The 16458-nt window shown below is 36.6% G+C and overlaps 1 protein-coding gene across 5 annotated transcripts in view; it reads left to right on the forward strand.

The window, feature by feature from the left end:
• LOC125228025 (diacylglycerol lipase-beta) overlaps positions 1-16458 on the forward strand; it is a 200603-nt gene that overhangs the window by 172952 nt on the left and 11193 nt on the right. For all 5 annotated transcript variants that reach the window (XM_048132464.1, XM_048132463.1, XM_048132466.1 and 2 more), the window contains exons 8-9: positions 8997-9120; positions 9836-9961. In XM_048132464.1, coding sequence (XP_047988421.1) covers positions 8997-9120; positions 9836-9961 — 250 coding nt within the window. The remainder of the gene's footprint in view (positions 1-8996; positions 9121-9835; positions 9962-16458) is intronic.

The raw sequence follows: 16458 nt of genomic DNA on the forward strand, positions 1-16458 counted from the left end.
GATTACCAATCAGCATGTTAAATATTTATAAATTAACACCCGCTTATGAAAAACATGGAAAGTGCCGTGTCTATTGAATAATAAACATTTTCTTATATTGAATGTATTCAAACTGGCTTTTTTACGCTCAAGTACTCATTGTTAATGTTTTTAGCACATTTGCCTGTAAATGTGTAGGTAAATACTCGATTAACAACAGCTATAAATAAATCGGTTTGATGGAAATTTTCCCTGTCAGTAGACCTTCGAAAACAACAGGTAACGAAATAGACCTTGTGACTCCATTTTATCCGTTATCAGCAATCTTATTGATTAACTGTAGGTTTTTGAGGACATTGAACGGTATTATTAGCAATACGTGAAAACAAAAAGGAGCTTGAAAGAAAAAGCAATACTTAATTACCTAAGGGTAACTGCGTTTTCACATTTTCCGATCCGATATCGGATGTAGGTCCGGTATCCCATACATTACAGGCGTTTTTCTATTGAAATCCTTCCGACATCCGATATCGGGTTAAGAATTTCGCCTCCCCTTTTCCTCCCGTGAGTCGCCGTGGGTGTCGTTGTCGTAGAAGTAGACTGTGGGATATAGGTTCAAGGTTCAATTATGGTGTGTGCACCATGGTCCTTAAAATTCAACGTGGAACGTTTTGTCATAAAAATATTAGTACTTATTTGGGGTACCCTCATCTGGCAGAATAATTTTAGTCCGAAACAAACTTCGCATAACATGTTGCGCAGAAACACTTTCGGTCGAATGGTAATTTTGCAGAAAACTAAGTTGGCATTATTACTACCACGCATAAGATACATTTGGCAGAATATTGTTTTACAGAACATTACTTTGGTCGACTTTGGTTTAGCATAATTGTATGTACCATAAAAATCTTATAGCATAATATTACATTAGCAGAATTATTACTCGCTATCAGAAAAGAAAAACTGATCCAGAGTCACCGTTAGGTACGACGACGAGCGAAGCGAGGAGGAGTGTTAGGTATCTTGCATCCCCAATACATCCAACTCGCTATCAAATAGCAAATTACAACTTTATCTGCAAGTGTATTGTTAGACTAGAAGACTATTATGCTCATCAACATTATGACAACAGACGATTCGGTATTACAAAAATCTGCGAAATGATTTGTGCCAAAGCATGTTCTGCGTAAGGTGTTTCTGCCAAACTTGACTTCTGCCAAGAACTATTATACGAATCAAATATATGCGTAAAAAGTTTCTGCCAGATAATAGTGAACCCTTATTTGTGTAAGATTTGACCATTGTCTAGGTCACTAATCATTCGTAACGTTGTTATACTGGTCGTCTTTTGTATATCCCAGTGAATAACAAACAATACAGCGTGATACGGCTTTATTCTAACGTGAAGAAAGAGAAAGCACGGTGATTTATTACCGTCTTTATTGGGACCGTGCGCGACGACACGCCACGTGACAGGTGACCATTATGGACAATATTGTCGCCGCTGTTAAGCGAGAAGTAAGTAAAAATTGTGAAAAAATTAATGAAATCTTGTGTTATTTTACTATATTAGACAATTTTGGACGATGGTGGTTACAACATTATCGCCAATAACATTAAAATTGTTGTTTTCAGTGAGAAATAAACAAACTAATGACTAAAACGGGGTTTCGTGCCATCGCTCACGAAATCATTTTCCAACCTAAGACAATGAATAAAGACAAGAAATTGGTGCTAGCTGGGCATTTTCTATAGATTGAAGACTTTTTTCCACCATTTGTACCTATGTGCAATAAAGTATAAAATAAATCATTGGTTTTTGAAATTGTTGATCAGTTCACTGCCATGCTATGTCATTTTCATAGGCTAACTATAGGTATTATAAATATCATTTACAGAGTACAGGGTTTATTGTAAAATAAAAACAAACTATTAGCTATAATAACTTTTAATTATAGTATACATTACAAAAACTTGTTTCATTTACTTTAAAATATTGGAGGTTTAGCAGATATCACATCAAATATGTAATCATCTACATCAACTACGCGGGTAGACTCTCGCTACGTCAACATCATCGGAGAGTTAATTAATATCCTAAAAATATAAATATCGTTGTTTAAGTCTAAATTTGTAACATAACTATAAGTATCGAGCAGTGTAAATAATTGAACAAATAAATCTCAACTTTTAAACGGTGCTTTAAGTGATATTGCAGTGTTAAACTTCGGGTCAACGGCCGCCTTTGTGCGGAAAGTGACAATCAGCTGTGCTACCTGTGATTTATCGAGACACCGTAGAAGATACAAACACATTTTAAGTGTAATTTGATGTGAAATCAAATTATTTACACGTAATTTTACCCGGATCGGACCGTTGAAAGAAAAATAATGAATTGTACAGGCTGCGCCAACGTCATCGAGGGAGCCAAGTTTTTAAAATGCAATATGTGTCAGGCCATATACTGTTATGAATGTCTCAACATTAGACCCGGCCAATCGTCTACGTTAAATGACAACCAACTAGCCTCACTTCACTGTCCACGGTGTGTTAATGTGACCCGGCGCCGAGTGTGTGATGATACCCCTGCTACCCCGTCAGCCCGTCATGATTACGATACGTCCAAGCCTGAGTATCTCGACATGTCATGCGACCTGCTTCAGACGAGCACGGGCGGCCTACCAAAAACCACAACAAACCACGCATCCCCCAGATCTTCGGAGCCTGTCACCTTGGACAGCATAAGTAGGTTACTGGATGAAAAGCTATCGCCTACGTCAACCCTTATGTGTAGCCTAAGAAACGCTCTCCGTAATGACCTTAAGACAATGTTGGCTGTGGAAATAGCCGACACCAAAAAAACATTGGAAACAAATTTCTCCCAAACCACGGACTTCTTAAGTGCTCAGCAAAATGATTTTAAGGACAAACTAGCGGAGAAAGAAAAATCTATAAAGCAACTACAGACACAAAACGAAAGTATCACTAATGAGTTACAGGTATTAAAATCGAAATTACATAATATTGAGCACATATCGCGTAGTTTTAACCTTGAAATACAAGCGGTACCTGAAAAGCGATCGGAGAATGTTTGGTCATTATTCAAGAAAATATGCGATACCTTGCAAGTCCCCGTCACCGACAACGAAGTTACTGCCTGCCGGCGCGTGGCGAAACAAAATCCGTCATCAGCTCGCCCCCGTAACATCTTGGTAACACTCACATCAACACGACTGCGCGACACATTATTATCAGCGTATTATCGGCACAACAAAGCGCATCGCGAGGATGCATTGAGCACTGCGCACGTGGGACTGACCGGCGACCGCGCTAGGATATACTTGTCCGAACATCTCTCACCCGAATGTAAACAACTTCACAGCGCCGCCCGTAAGTGGCGTAAAGATAACAACTACAAGTCTGTATGGGTGAGATATGGTCGGATTTATATAGTCAAAGATGATACTAGTAATCCAATACATGTAAAAAACCTGGACTCGCTCCGTAACTTACAGGATAAACAGTCAAATCATAATTAGTGGCATAGTACCTACTATTTCTGTTTGTTTACATAAATATATTCTCGTGTTAGGTACATGCCGGTGAGCGAATAGGCATAAGTAAATATCTACCTAAACAATTTAATTTTTATAACTGCAGGTTTCGTATGAACTCGAATGTAAGACACTTATGCATGTTTGTGTGTACTTGATAAAAAAAAAATCTAATACCTAAACCTACCTCAAATCAACTCAAATACTAATTAAAAACTACTAATTACATACGCCACCGGCTGTTCCTATACATAATTTTTGTTGTTCTTTTTTTTTTTTTTTATATTTATTAACTAATTTTCAATAATCATGATATGTATATGTCTTGAATTGTAATATTTATTATTTTTATTACGACGAATTAGAAAATTTATTTTTTTTATTTTTCTTCCAATGTTTGCCTATTCGGGTAAATAGTAAATAAAAATAAATTTTAATTTAATAATCGCCATTCACAATGACACTTATATTTTATCAGAATGTAAATAGAATTAGATCTAAGTTATCTGAATTTTATCTTAGCATGTTGAATTGTAACTACGATCTTGTCTGTTTAACTGAAACTAACCTCAATAAAAGTGTGTACGATGCCGAGATTTTTGATAATCGCTACAATGTCTTTAGACGCGACCGTGATACATCGCAATCTAAAAAAGCTGAAGGGGGCGGGGCTCTTATTGCTATAAAAAAAGAATTTACAGCGGTTCGTCAAGAATCGTGGGAAACAGAAGCAGAGGATATATGGCTAACTATTCTGCCGAATAATAAAAATAGCGGTGCACTCCATTTATGCGTATGTTACCTTCCCCCTGACCTACCATCACATACCTTGGAATCTTTTTATTGTAATTGTCAAAAAATCGTTCTAAATGCTCCGGACAATGATAATTTTATATTAATTGGAGACTTCAACACAATCAATTTAACGTGGAAAAACTCGTTGATTTCTGATGAACTAATCCCTTACTGCCCTCAAGATAACAAAGCACACTTATTACATGATTTTATCTCCTTGTGTAGCCTAAAACAGTTTAATAGTATACCTAACCAAAACGGCCGCTTTTTAGACCTTGTTTTGACTACCATTAACGTAATAGTGTATGGTTCTGAACCATTGACAAGGCAGGACAATCATCATCCGCCTATTTTAATTGATATTCTGCAGGTTGAGAGGAATCGTCCTATGTCAATTAACAACACTAAACGATTAAATTTCAGCAAATGCGACTTCTCTAAGATTCGTAATGAGTTATTATTGATTGATTGGGATAAGTTGCTTGAACCGGCAGATGTGAATGTATGTACAAAATTGTTTTATGATACACTACTTGGCATTATTGAAAAGCATACCCCCGTATATACAAAAAAATCTAATCGTAACTACCCAGTTTGGTACAACAATGCATTAAAAAGTTGCCTTGCTGAAAAATATAGATTTCATAAATTATATAAAAAATTTGGCAATCCGCGCGACTACGATTCTTTTTCAATTCTTCGTAAAAAATCAAAGATAATGATAGACAAATGCTACAGGGCGTTTGTATCGTCGGTGGAGGATGCGCTTCGTGACGACGTTAAAGCCTTTTGGCGATATGTAAAGAATAAGAAGGGCCACTCAACAATTCCGCAAAGAATGAGTTACGGCAACACCTTTGCCGACGACTGCTTAGGAATATGCAATCTTTTTTCCTCATACTTTGGGTCGGTTTTTGAGCCTGTTATGTCTCCTAACTCTAACTCTTATACCAACTTTTTAAAAAGTAGCTGTAATATAAGCAATGATTCTTTGTGTAGCATTACTATTTCGCCAGATAATGTCGCGGAAAAAATTAAAGAGTCGTTGGATAAACATAAGGGCTCAGGACCTGATGGTATTCCCCCGTCTTTTGTCATTTCCTGCGCTAAAGAGCTTAGTTTGCCACTCAGTCTACTGTTTAATAAATCTATACAGACTGGTACTTTCCCAACTGCTTGGAAGACTGCGTACATTGCTCCTATTCATAAATCGGGTGATAAGTCCTGTTGCGAAAATTATAGGCCCATAAGCATCCTGTCTTGTATTCCAAAACTTTTCGAATCACTAGTCTACACACATATTTATAATCATTTTAGTACATTATTTTCTGACAAACAGCACGGTTTTGTAAAAAATAAGTCAACGATTACAAATCTCTTAGAATATAAAAACTTTCTATGTACCAGTTTTGCGAATAGGGGACAGGTTGATTCAATTTACACAGACTTTTCTAAGGCCTTTGATAAGGTAGATCACTATATACTTTGCGAAAAGCTTGCGTTTTACGGGATTCACGGAAGTTTGTTTAGGTGGATATGTTCGTACTTGAATGAGAGGAGTCAGCTCGTTGCTATCAATGGTTCAATTTCTATCCCCATGTTAATTACCTCTGGGGTGCCTCAGGGCTCGCATTTGGGGCCATTATTATTTGTCGTATTTATAAATGACTTAGCTGATAATCTATCTTGTTCTTCACTCTTTTATGCTGATGATTTGAAGGTGTTCACGAAGGTACATAATATCCGCGACTGTACTCAGCTACAAACCGATTTGAGTACCATTTCTGACTGGTGCCTTAGTAATCGCATGTTTTTAAATGTCAGCAAATGTTTTGTAATATCGTTTTCTAATAAAAAGCAGAAACTTTACTACGACTACGAACTGCACGGTCAGAAATTGGAGCGTAGGTCGGTTGCAAAAGACCTGGGTATTTGGTTCGATGAACAGCTTAACTTTCGGTACCACTACGAGTACATAACTAAGAAAGGCAACCAAATGCTCGGTTTTATCCTTCGTGTTACCAAAGACTTCAAAAAACCAGACAGTCTTCTCTGCCTATTCCAGAGTCTCGTCCGTAGTGTTCTAGAGTATGGCTGTATCATTTGGTCTCCTCATTACGCTGTGCACTCTGGCAACATTGAGCGAGTTCAAAAGAAATGTCTCAGACTGTTATCCTATCGGTATAAACCTGACCTTACAGGTCTGAGTTATGAACAGAGACTACAGTCACTTAACCTCCTCTCCCTTGAATCTCGTCGCCGTCTACATGACTTTTTATTCTTACATAAACTGCTACATTATAATGTTCACTCTCCTAGTTTATTATCCCTAATTACTTTCAATACTCCTCGTTTTAGAACCCGTGCTCCTAAGATTTTTGCCCTTCAGGTCTACAAGAATAATACCTCTTTCTATAATCCGATGGTTAGATTGTGTCGTCAGTATAATGATTTGGTCTCAAAATATAACGATGTCGATATCTTCAACTCACGGTTTGCCGTATTCAGGAGGCAAGTTGTCAAGGTTCTTGGCCATCGTACACCACAACGTCCACAACAACAACATAACTAGAATTGATGATTTAATTATGAATTGTTTAATTAATTTATTAATTTTAATATAATTTAAAGTGATAAAAAAAATGTAATTTGTAATTTTAGGATAGGTTTTAATACTCATTTATATTTTTTCTTGCTGTGCATACATGTTTTGGACGGCATTCTTATTTGAGACCTGTAACTTGTAGCTGCTATAATAATGTATTGAATGTTGTCTGTTTTGTGTGCCTTATGAATAAAATAAAATAAAATAAAAAATAAAAAAATCATCAATGCGATGAAATAAGTTCTCAGGAATTTTATTTAAAATGTGATAAGCCTTCAGCGGATGGACTACTTCTGCTTTTATTGTTCTCGTGCTCCTTCGTCCGATTGAAACGTCGATTTTTACGCATTTTCGTCAATCCGTTTCGATTTTTACACATGAGCACACTTAAGGAAACAAATAAAATGATTTTGGAACATAACTGGGATTGTCTTCCACATCGGCTTTTCTACCTCCAATAAAATGTGCACTATGAATTCACCGTAAATTCAATTCAATACTTGTATCAAAAGATTACGCACTTTTAAGTAAAACTTCAGAGGTTGGACGACACTTTTCTTCTTACGGCAACTATTCACTTAAACGGTGGTTTCGTTTTCACCACGGTCTTGGAAATAGCTAAAATTTTGTCGATATTTTTCTTGGAGTTATTACAATTCACCATAACAAATTTTACTAGGCCCATATTAAATTTATCTCAAAAACGATGTGAAAATGTTTACAGCAATATGGATTTGACAGCGTAAGTCAGCGACTAAGATGTCAATTTTGGCCGTAGTGTGCGCTGTTATCGTTTTAGCTACCCCCTCCACCCGCTTTGCACCCTGCCAATAGTCATCCTGATTTATCTCTCGTTCTACCGACGTATTGTATCCATACATATTGTATCAAAAATATACATAAGTAAAATATACAGGTTTTCAGAAACCTTTAGCAGGAATCGCCATTTTACATTAGCTGATACCAAAGAGGACAGTTTTGACAATTTGGCCCATATTCTTAACTTGATATGTGTTAAAATGTCAAATATTAATATTAGCGCCATCTAGCCGAGCGTCCCCCATAGGTGTAACACCATCTAGGCCTCCGTACCTTTTCCTATATGGTCCTGAGGTACGTTTTTTTCTTAGACTGTAGCTGTCTATACGGAGTTACATATATCTTTGCTGATACTAAGTAAAGCCTCACCAGTAGGCCTAGCACATGATGGCCGCGAGAGTATGTCGCCGCGAGATAGATCACACGTCTTCTTCTAACTGTATAAATGACATAAGGACGGGTAGTCTATCTCGCGGCGACATACTCCCGCGGCAATCATGTACTAACCCTGCAGAAATATATGACAGGTGGGTGCTGTTATTCTGAGGTGACATTTCAGTATAGTATGAAGAAAATAGTTCTAATGAAATTCGGCAACATGGCGATAGATAGATATCCCTGGTCAGGCTTTAATACACTAAGGATTGTCATTTTACTTTTTATAATTTTTTTATTACATACATCGAAAACCAACAGCTGAAGTTATCAATACAATCCAAAATAAAATTACAAAGCCAATTACAGGTTCTCACTTATAAAAAACAGATTAAAACCAAAATATTTCCTATCTTACAAACGTGCAAGTACCTACAGCCACAGCCAAGCTTAGGAATGTGTACAATGTATAATACCTATGTAATTATTACAAGGATTAAAAATACAGATTTGATGTCAAGATACGCAATAGCGTGTCCAGCCAAGAAGAAGAAGAAAAAAAAGGAAAAGAAAAAAAAGGAAAAGAACGGGTGCCATTGTTACACATAAATTAAGCTTAATTTTCTTGTGTTCCACCGCCGGGCAAAGGCCTCTCCTGTTTTCGCCACTCTGTTTTGTACACGCGCCGGTCACCACAAAATGATTCGCCGCTGGAGATTTGTGTTGTCCATTCGTTCGCTATTTTGCCCAAAATGTTGGCAATCTCGCTTGAAAAAAGATGATGTTATTTCACCAGGCATAATTAGCTTCGCTTTAGCACTACAAACTGATATAATTACTTATACTGATCATTGATTATTTGTTCACAGCTCCCATTCTGCGTGATAGCTGACCATGAACGAGAAAGTGTGGTCGTCGCCGTGCGTGGCTCCATCTCACTGCGGGACATCTTCACAGACTTCACCGCTGGCTCCGAGCGGTTTGAGGCCGACGGTAACTATTCACAACTTCTTCTTTAGTGCGTTTTCACATTATCCGATCCGATATCGGATGTCGGACCGATATCCCATACATTACAGGCGCCATCTTGGATTTTTTCCATTGAAATCCTTCCGACATCCGATATCGGATCGGATAATGTGAAAACGGACTTAGTCGTTCCCTGAATACCTAGATAATAAAAGCTCATCATGTTTTGTTGTAAGCTAAGCTCCTCCATAGGCTTTTGACTGTCGCCAAGCGTGTGATCCCGTTCGGAGGTACAGTCATTTGAGCACAGGACACCACACCAAGTGCCCCGGTCTCCTATATTACAGCAAATAAATCCACCTGGGGGATGACATCGAATCAGATTATAGTGCTCGGAGGGAATATAATTCCACTGATCGCCCGATTATATCAATAACTTGTTTATGTGAAATTTGTTCTATAGGTATTTGGTGCAGATTAGAATTTTCATACTTTACAGATTCATTTAATGCTATCAACTATGTAGTGTAACTTGACCACTCTTACCAGTGACCTAACTTTTGTGTAAACCGTGTACTTTTCCTCCATCACTTACGTAATATGAGTTATAAATGCATGTATCCCTGCTTTGAATGTATCGTGCAGTGAAGGTTATTAACATTATAGTACTTATTTATCTCGTTCTGAATATAGCTCATTATTTTTTGAATGCGGCTAATATAATCTCGTTTGATTGTAGGCTTGCCTGAAGGCACGGCAGCGCATAAGGGCATGTCAATGGGCGCCGCCAAAATGTTGAAGCGACTGATGCCAGTGTTAGAGCGTGCCTTCCAGCAGTACCCCCATTATGACTTAGTTCTCACAGGTAAAGTAGAAACTACAAGTTATTACATACGAGCTTAGTTGAAGGTGTTAAGTAATAGTGTGTACTCCACTTGTGGTAATTGTAGTTAGTATTGGAACGCAACCTGTCAATCTGTCTCCCTCCTTTTTTGATTTTTAAGACGTCATAATGTCATTGTCTTTGCTATCAATCTGTCATAAAATAAATGCAAATACTCTACTAAAATCTTTATTTTAATTTATAATAAAACCTCTCATGGTAGCAGAGGTCCGTGGTTCATCACGAGTAAAACGAGTAAGAACACTAAAACAAGTACTACAACAATACGTTTTCTCTGTGACAAATGTAACAAGACGCCACGTGTTGAAAGGAGCTAAAATAAAGAAAAACGATGGAAATACCAATTACGGCAGCCGAATTAGCCAACATTCAACGCCTGGAGGACGCCGAGTCGTTCCCAATATGGAAATTTCAAGTCGAAATCCTGTTTAAAAGCTACGGTTTGTACGAAATTGTATGCGCATCGACAAACGCCATCGAAGGTGCCGGCTCGTCCCAACAAAGCCTGAAAGATGCACAAGCTCAACGCATTATTATGCAAACTATTGATAAAAAACACTTAACCTTAATTATGACATGTGAAAGTGCCTACCATATGTATAAGAAACTATGTTTCCTATTTGAGAAATCTGATGAACAGCAAAGGTGCAAATTAATGCAGAATTTCTTTCAATGCCATTATAAAAAGGGCACTTCCATGACGGAACACTTAGGTAATTTAGAAAATCTGGCATATAAACTACGAGGGCTCGGTGAAAAAATTGAAGAAAAATGATCATCTCAAAAATCATATCAAGTTTACCTGTTGAATATAACAACTTGGTAACTGCATGGGAAAGCACTTCTTTTTCTGAGAAAACGTTAGAAAATTTACAAGCAAGAATATTAAGTGAAGAAAAGAGAGTGAACAAAAGTGAACTTGAATCTTCATCATCTGAAAAAGTAGCTTTTAAAGCATTCAAAAATAAAAATCGGGCATGTAAAATCTGTAAAAAAACAAATCACCTAGAAAAAGACTGTTTTTTCAAAAAGAAGTGCAGCATCTGTAAGAAAACAAATCATGAAGAAAAAGACTGTTTCTTTAAGAAAAATAAGACAAAGGAAAAGGTGGCCTTTCTAACAACCTTGAATGACACAAGAAACCATGACACCTTCATTGAAGAATTCATTGTTGATTCAGGTAGTACTTCACACATGACCAAAAACAAAAATATCTTATCCGAGATTAAAAAAGAAGAAACTAGCATCCAAATTGCTAAAGAAAATGAGAAGATAATATCCACTGGAAAAGGTGCTATTGAATCGGAGGATGTAAACCTGACAGAAGTACTATATGTTCCTGAACTACCAAAAAACCTGATGTCTGTAAATGAAATCACCGAAAAAGATGGACAAGTTTTGTTTACTAAAACCGAAGTAATAATTTCTAAAAACAATGAAGAAGTGTTAACAGGTAAGAAAAATAAAAATGGCCTGTACTCCATAAAACTGCACATTAATAAAAAAGAAGAAACATCTTTATTGACAACTAAAAATGATACAGCATTAAACTGGCATATAAAACTAGGTCATGCGGGTAAAGAAACAATGAAGAAAATGCTAGACAAAGTAGATGGCATTAATATAACTAAAAAAGACATAGATCAACTCATTGACTGTGAAGTTTGCCTAGAAGCCAAACAAACCCGTTTACCGTTTAACACCCAAAGAAAAAAGCTGAAAAAAAATTGGAAATTATACATACAGACATATGTGGTCCTATAACACCCGACACCTGGGATGGAAAGAAATATATACTCACTGTGATGGACGACTACAGCCATTTTACAAAAATATACCTGCTGAAAAATAAAAATGAAGCATTTGAATACTTGAAAGATTATATACAAGAAGCAGAAAGAACCCACAGCGAGAAAGTAAAAATGATAAGATGTGATAATGGTGGAGAGTACACCTCTAATAACGTAAAAGAATGGTGCAGAAAAAAGGGAATAATACTGGATTACACAATCCCATATTCACCTCAACTTAATGGAAAAAGCGAGAAATTGAACCGTACAATATTGGATAAAGTAAGAGCATTGTTGTATGAGAATAATGTACCTAAATATCTATGGGGTGAAGCAACAAGAACTGCAACATATATAATCAACAGACTACCTACAGATGGAAAAGAGGTTACACCCTCAGAGCTATGGACTGGTAAAAGACCGGATCTGAAGAATCTGAGCTATTTTGGAAGTGAAGCTCATAGTAAAGTACTTGGAAAGCTGAGTAAACTAGATAAAAGATCTGAGAAATTCCTTATGGTCGGATACTCCCCTACTGGATACCGTCTATGGGATGAAGAAAAACGGCGTATCATAGAGCGAAGAGATGTAATTTTCTCAAATCTAATACAAAGATCTTTCCAACCTAAAAATATAAAACAACAACCTGTAGTAGAACTGGAAATAATAAACCTGGAAAACAGAAGAGAAGAAGGAAGAAATGAAGAAAACCCAAGACAAGAAGAAAGAAATGAAGAAAACCCAAGACAAGAAGAAAGAAATGAAAAAAACCCAAGACAAGAAGAAAGAAATGAAGAAAATCCAAGACAAGAAGAAAGAAATGAAGAAAACCCAAGACAAGAAGAAAGAAAAGACGAAAACCAAAGACAAGAAGAAAGAAAAGAAATGTTAAACCAAGAAGAAAGAAATGAAGAAAACCTAAGACAAGAAGAAAGAAAAGAAACTAGAAACCGAAAAAGAAGAGAAGAGCAGCTAAACCAAGAAGATAGAAACAAAAATCAAAACCTCAAAAAAGGAGAAGAAACCATTGATGAAGAAGAAAAACCTGAAACAACTCGAAGGCCTAGAAGAATAAGAAAACAACCTGTAAAACTGGATGACTACTTCACTTACCTCACCTACAGCGAAGCCACAACTGGTTCTGAAAAAGAAGAATGGATAAAAGCTATCAACTCTGAAAAACAATCATTGAAAGAAAACAATGTATGGGAACTCGTTGATAGAGCTGAAGCTGGAACAAGGAAAATTCTGAGCAATAGATGGGTCCTGAAACAGAAAAGTGATGGAAAGTACAAAGCTCGATTGGTGGTGAGAGGATGTGAACAAAAACCTGGTATTGACTATGGAGAAACTTTCAGTCCTGTGATTAATAACAGTTCTATCAGAACTATGTTAGCTATTGCTGCAAATAAACAATACCATATCATGAAACTGGATATAAAAACAGCTTTTCTCTACGGAGAAATAACTGAAGATCTGTACATGCAGATACCGGAAGGCTATGAAAAACAAGAAGGAAAAATATGTAAACTGAAAAAAAGCCTATACGGATTAAAACAATCTCCTCTGAAGTGGAACCAAAAGTTCTCAATGACTCTAAAGAAGAAGGGATTATGTCCACTAAATACAGATCACTGTATTTTCAAAACAGAAAATGGAGATATTATCCTTGGAATATATGTAGACGATGGATTGCTGATAGGAAGAAATAAGAAAGAAATGTTGTCATTGTTGAAAGAACTCGAAGAAGACTTTGAGATGACTTTTGTAATAGATCCTACTTGCTTCCTAGGAATGGAAATAGTTAGAACAGAAAAACAAATAAGAATCGGACAAGAAGAATATGCCAAAAGCGTAGTGGAAAAGTTCAAGATGGAAAACTCTAAACCATGTCCAACACCATTAGTAAAAGATCAGAAGGAAAAAGACAAAGAAGATGCAGAAGATGTGAGATTTCCCTACCGTGAAGCTATAGGTTCTTTGATGTACCTTAGTAGTAAGACTCGACCGGATCTGGCATTCTCTGTTAATCTTGAAAGTCGTAATATGGAAAAACCTACCAATACTGATGTGAAAAACGTAAAGAGAACCCTAAGATATACAAGGAAGTAAGAATATAAATATTGGCTATGACACAAACTCGGATCTTACCAAATTAGAAGCCTACAGCGACTCAGACTTCGCTGGAGACCTTGAATCGAGAAGAAGCACTACCGGATACATCATTATGTACTGCGGAGGTCCCTTGCAATGGTGTGCTAGGAAACAACCTATAGTCGCACTCTCGAGCTGCGAAGCTGAATATATAGCAGCTGCAGAATGCAGTAAAGAAGTGCTGTACCTGAAAAGCCTGATAGAAGAAATGTTACAAATTAAAGTGAATGTGAATTTAAAAGTGGACAATCAAAGTGCTATTAAACTCATAGAGAATGGAGTGTTAAATAGACGTTCCAAACATATAGACGTTCGTTATAAATTCATTCATGAAAATGTGGTAAAAGGCAACTTATATGTAGAGTATGTACCTACTTCATATAACTGTGCTGACATTCTAACGAAGCCATTAGAGCCTGTTAAGTTTAAAAATATTTGTGAACTAATCTACAATTAAGGGAGAATGTTAAGTAATAGTGTGTACTCCACTTGTGGTAATTGTAGTTAGTATTGGAACGCAACCTGTCAATCTGTCTCCCTCCTTTTTTGATTTTTAAGACGTCATAATGTCATTGTCTTTGCTATCAATCTGTCATAAAATAAATGCAAATACTCTACTAAAATCTTTATTTTAATTTATAATAAAACCTCTCAGAAGGCAGCACTAGACCCTTTAGCACAACTTGCCTTGTCACGCGCGAGTCCATACACTACAAGTATGAAAATTGGCGTCAATTGCGCCAACGTTGCGTCGGTTTTGATACCAGTTTTTTTTTTAAGATAGAAGGACACAATCAATAGCCACCACTTCAAAGTTAACAAGTACATAAAATCCTAAAAAAAACATCCGACAGCCCTTGCATGGATATACATAAATACTTTCTTTCTACACATGTCATTGTCACGCGTGATACAAAAGAAAATTCCTTTTTGACGTCGATCTTTCCAGAAGTCCTTGAGTTGTCCCCTTAATCCTCCCTTTATTACCTTACACAAACAGTGTTATTTTCCTTTATAGTTTGACTCAAAACATAATCTTTGACCTTGACTAACTAGGTATACTAGTTGGTATACATTTTGTAGGCCACGTCGGTTATTACCATTGCTTTAACATTTTTTTTTCTGTAAACTATCTCCGCTGTCCCATTGTTTCGCAATTCAGTCTTGTCTTTAATTATTTGTTATTACTTATTGGTTGTTTTTATGCGGCTTAATGGAATAACAACCTTGTTATGACGAAGCCTTTGTTCTATGAACAAGATATATTTTTTGTTTTTCATTCGACTACGGCTTAGTAAATAGAAATGAGAGTCCGGTTTAGAATTAACAATTTGTTGCGGTTTGAAGTGGTTTTGATACTTGGACAATCGTGTTGGTGATTATAGTATGAATTTTTTGAAACGAACGTTTCTAAACAAAGGTATTGTTCCTTTTGTGTTGAGCGGGAGCTTCTGTATTTGCACGCGCTAAGACAACAAGAAGCAACTGTATCCTGATAATTGTAAGGTTCAAATCTGTACAGCAGCAAATTTGAGATAGATTATTTTGGAAATGTGAAGCGATAGACCACACCGCTATAGGTGCGAAAATACAGCGTTTCCAATACTTTGATACTTGGTGGTGGTGCTGTAAGTAATGAAACACGTATATTATCACTGTTATTTTTTATTAATGATTTTGTTAACAATCAACAATTGTATATAGCAATATATAAATAGTAATTACATAAATATTAGGTACAAGTCTTGATAAATAAAATAACATAAATAACTAAACAAACCGTAAACCGTATTTATAACAAAACATAACAATGGCGGTCAGATTGAAAAACCTTATCAGTGTTTATTGTCACTTTGCGATGACACCTTAAGGTGCCAGGTGCTTATCAACCTTTTAATAGTAGTTTCGCTGTTTAAACGTGTTATTTTTATTATACAGACTGACATATTACCGATGATTATTATAACTATATGTACTATACTTACACCATCAAGTATCAAAGTATTAGAAGCGCTGTATTTTCGCACCTATAGCGGTGTGGTCTATCGCTTCACATTTCCAAAATAATCTATCTCAAATTTGCTGCTGTACAGATTTGAACCTTACAATTATCAGGATACAGTTGCTTCTTGTTGTCTTAGCGCGTGCAAATACAGAAGCTCCCGCTCAACACAAAAGGAACAATACCTTTGTTTAGAAACGTTCGTTTCAAAAAATTCATACTATACTAATTAGTGTGTATCTCACGAACGTAAAATATCCAGTGCCCTGGTTGTCACCCCACTGTTGTAACCCTCAATCGTTGCGTGCCGCACGCAGGTAAGTAGCTGTCTAACCATCACGAGTGTCTGCACCATCTAGTTATTTAATTTTTGCTAGATTCACACCAACATCCGTGAGTGCTCTTCAAGTTAAATTCATAAGAAATTGTTAGACCTGGCATCGGTCTCCCACATGCCTTACATGCTACGCGTATGTATGTCAGTACGTGCTATGTATGGCCTGGCATGTTCA

This window comes from Leguminivora glycinivorella, chromosome 7 (genome assembly GCF_023078275.1).
Source record: "Leguminivora glycinivorella isolate SPB_JAAS2020 chromosome 7, LegGlyc_1.1, whole genome shotgun sequence".
Taxonomy (NCBI): domain Eukaryota; kingdom Metazoa; phylum Arthropoda; class Insecta; order Lepidoptera; family Tortricidae; genus Leguminivora; species Leguminivora glycinivorella.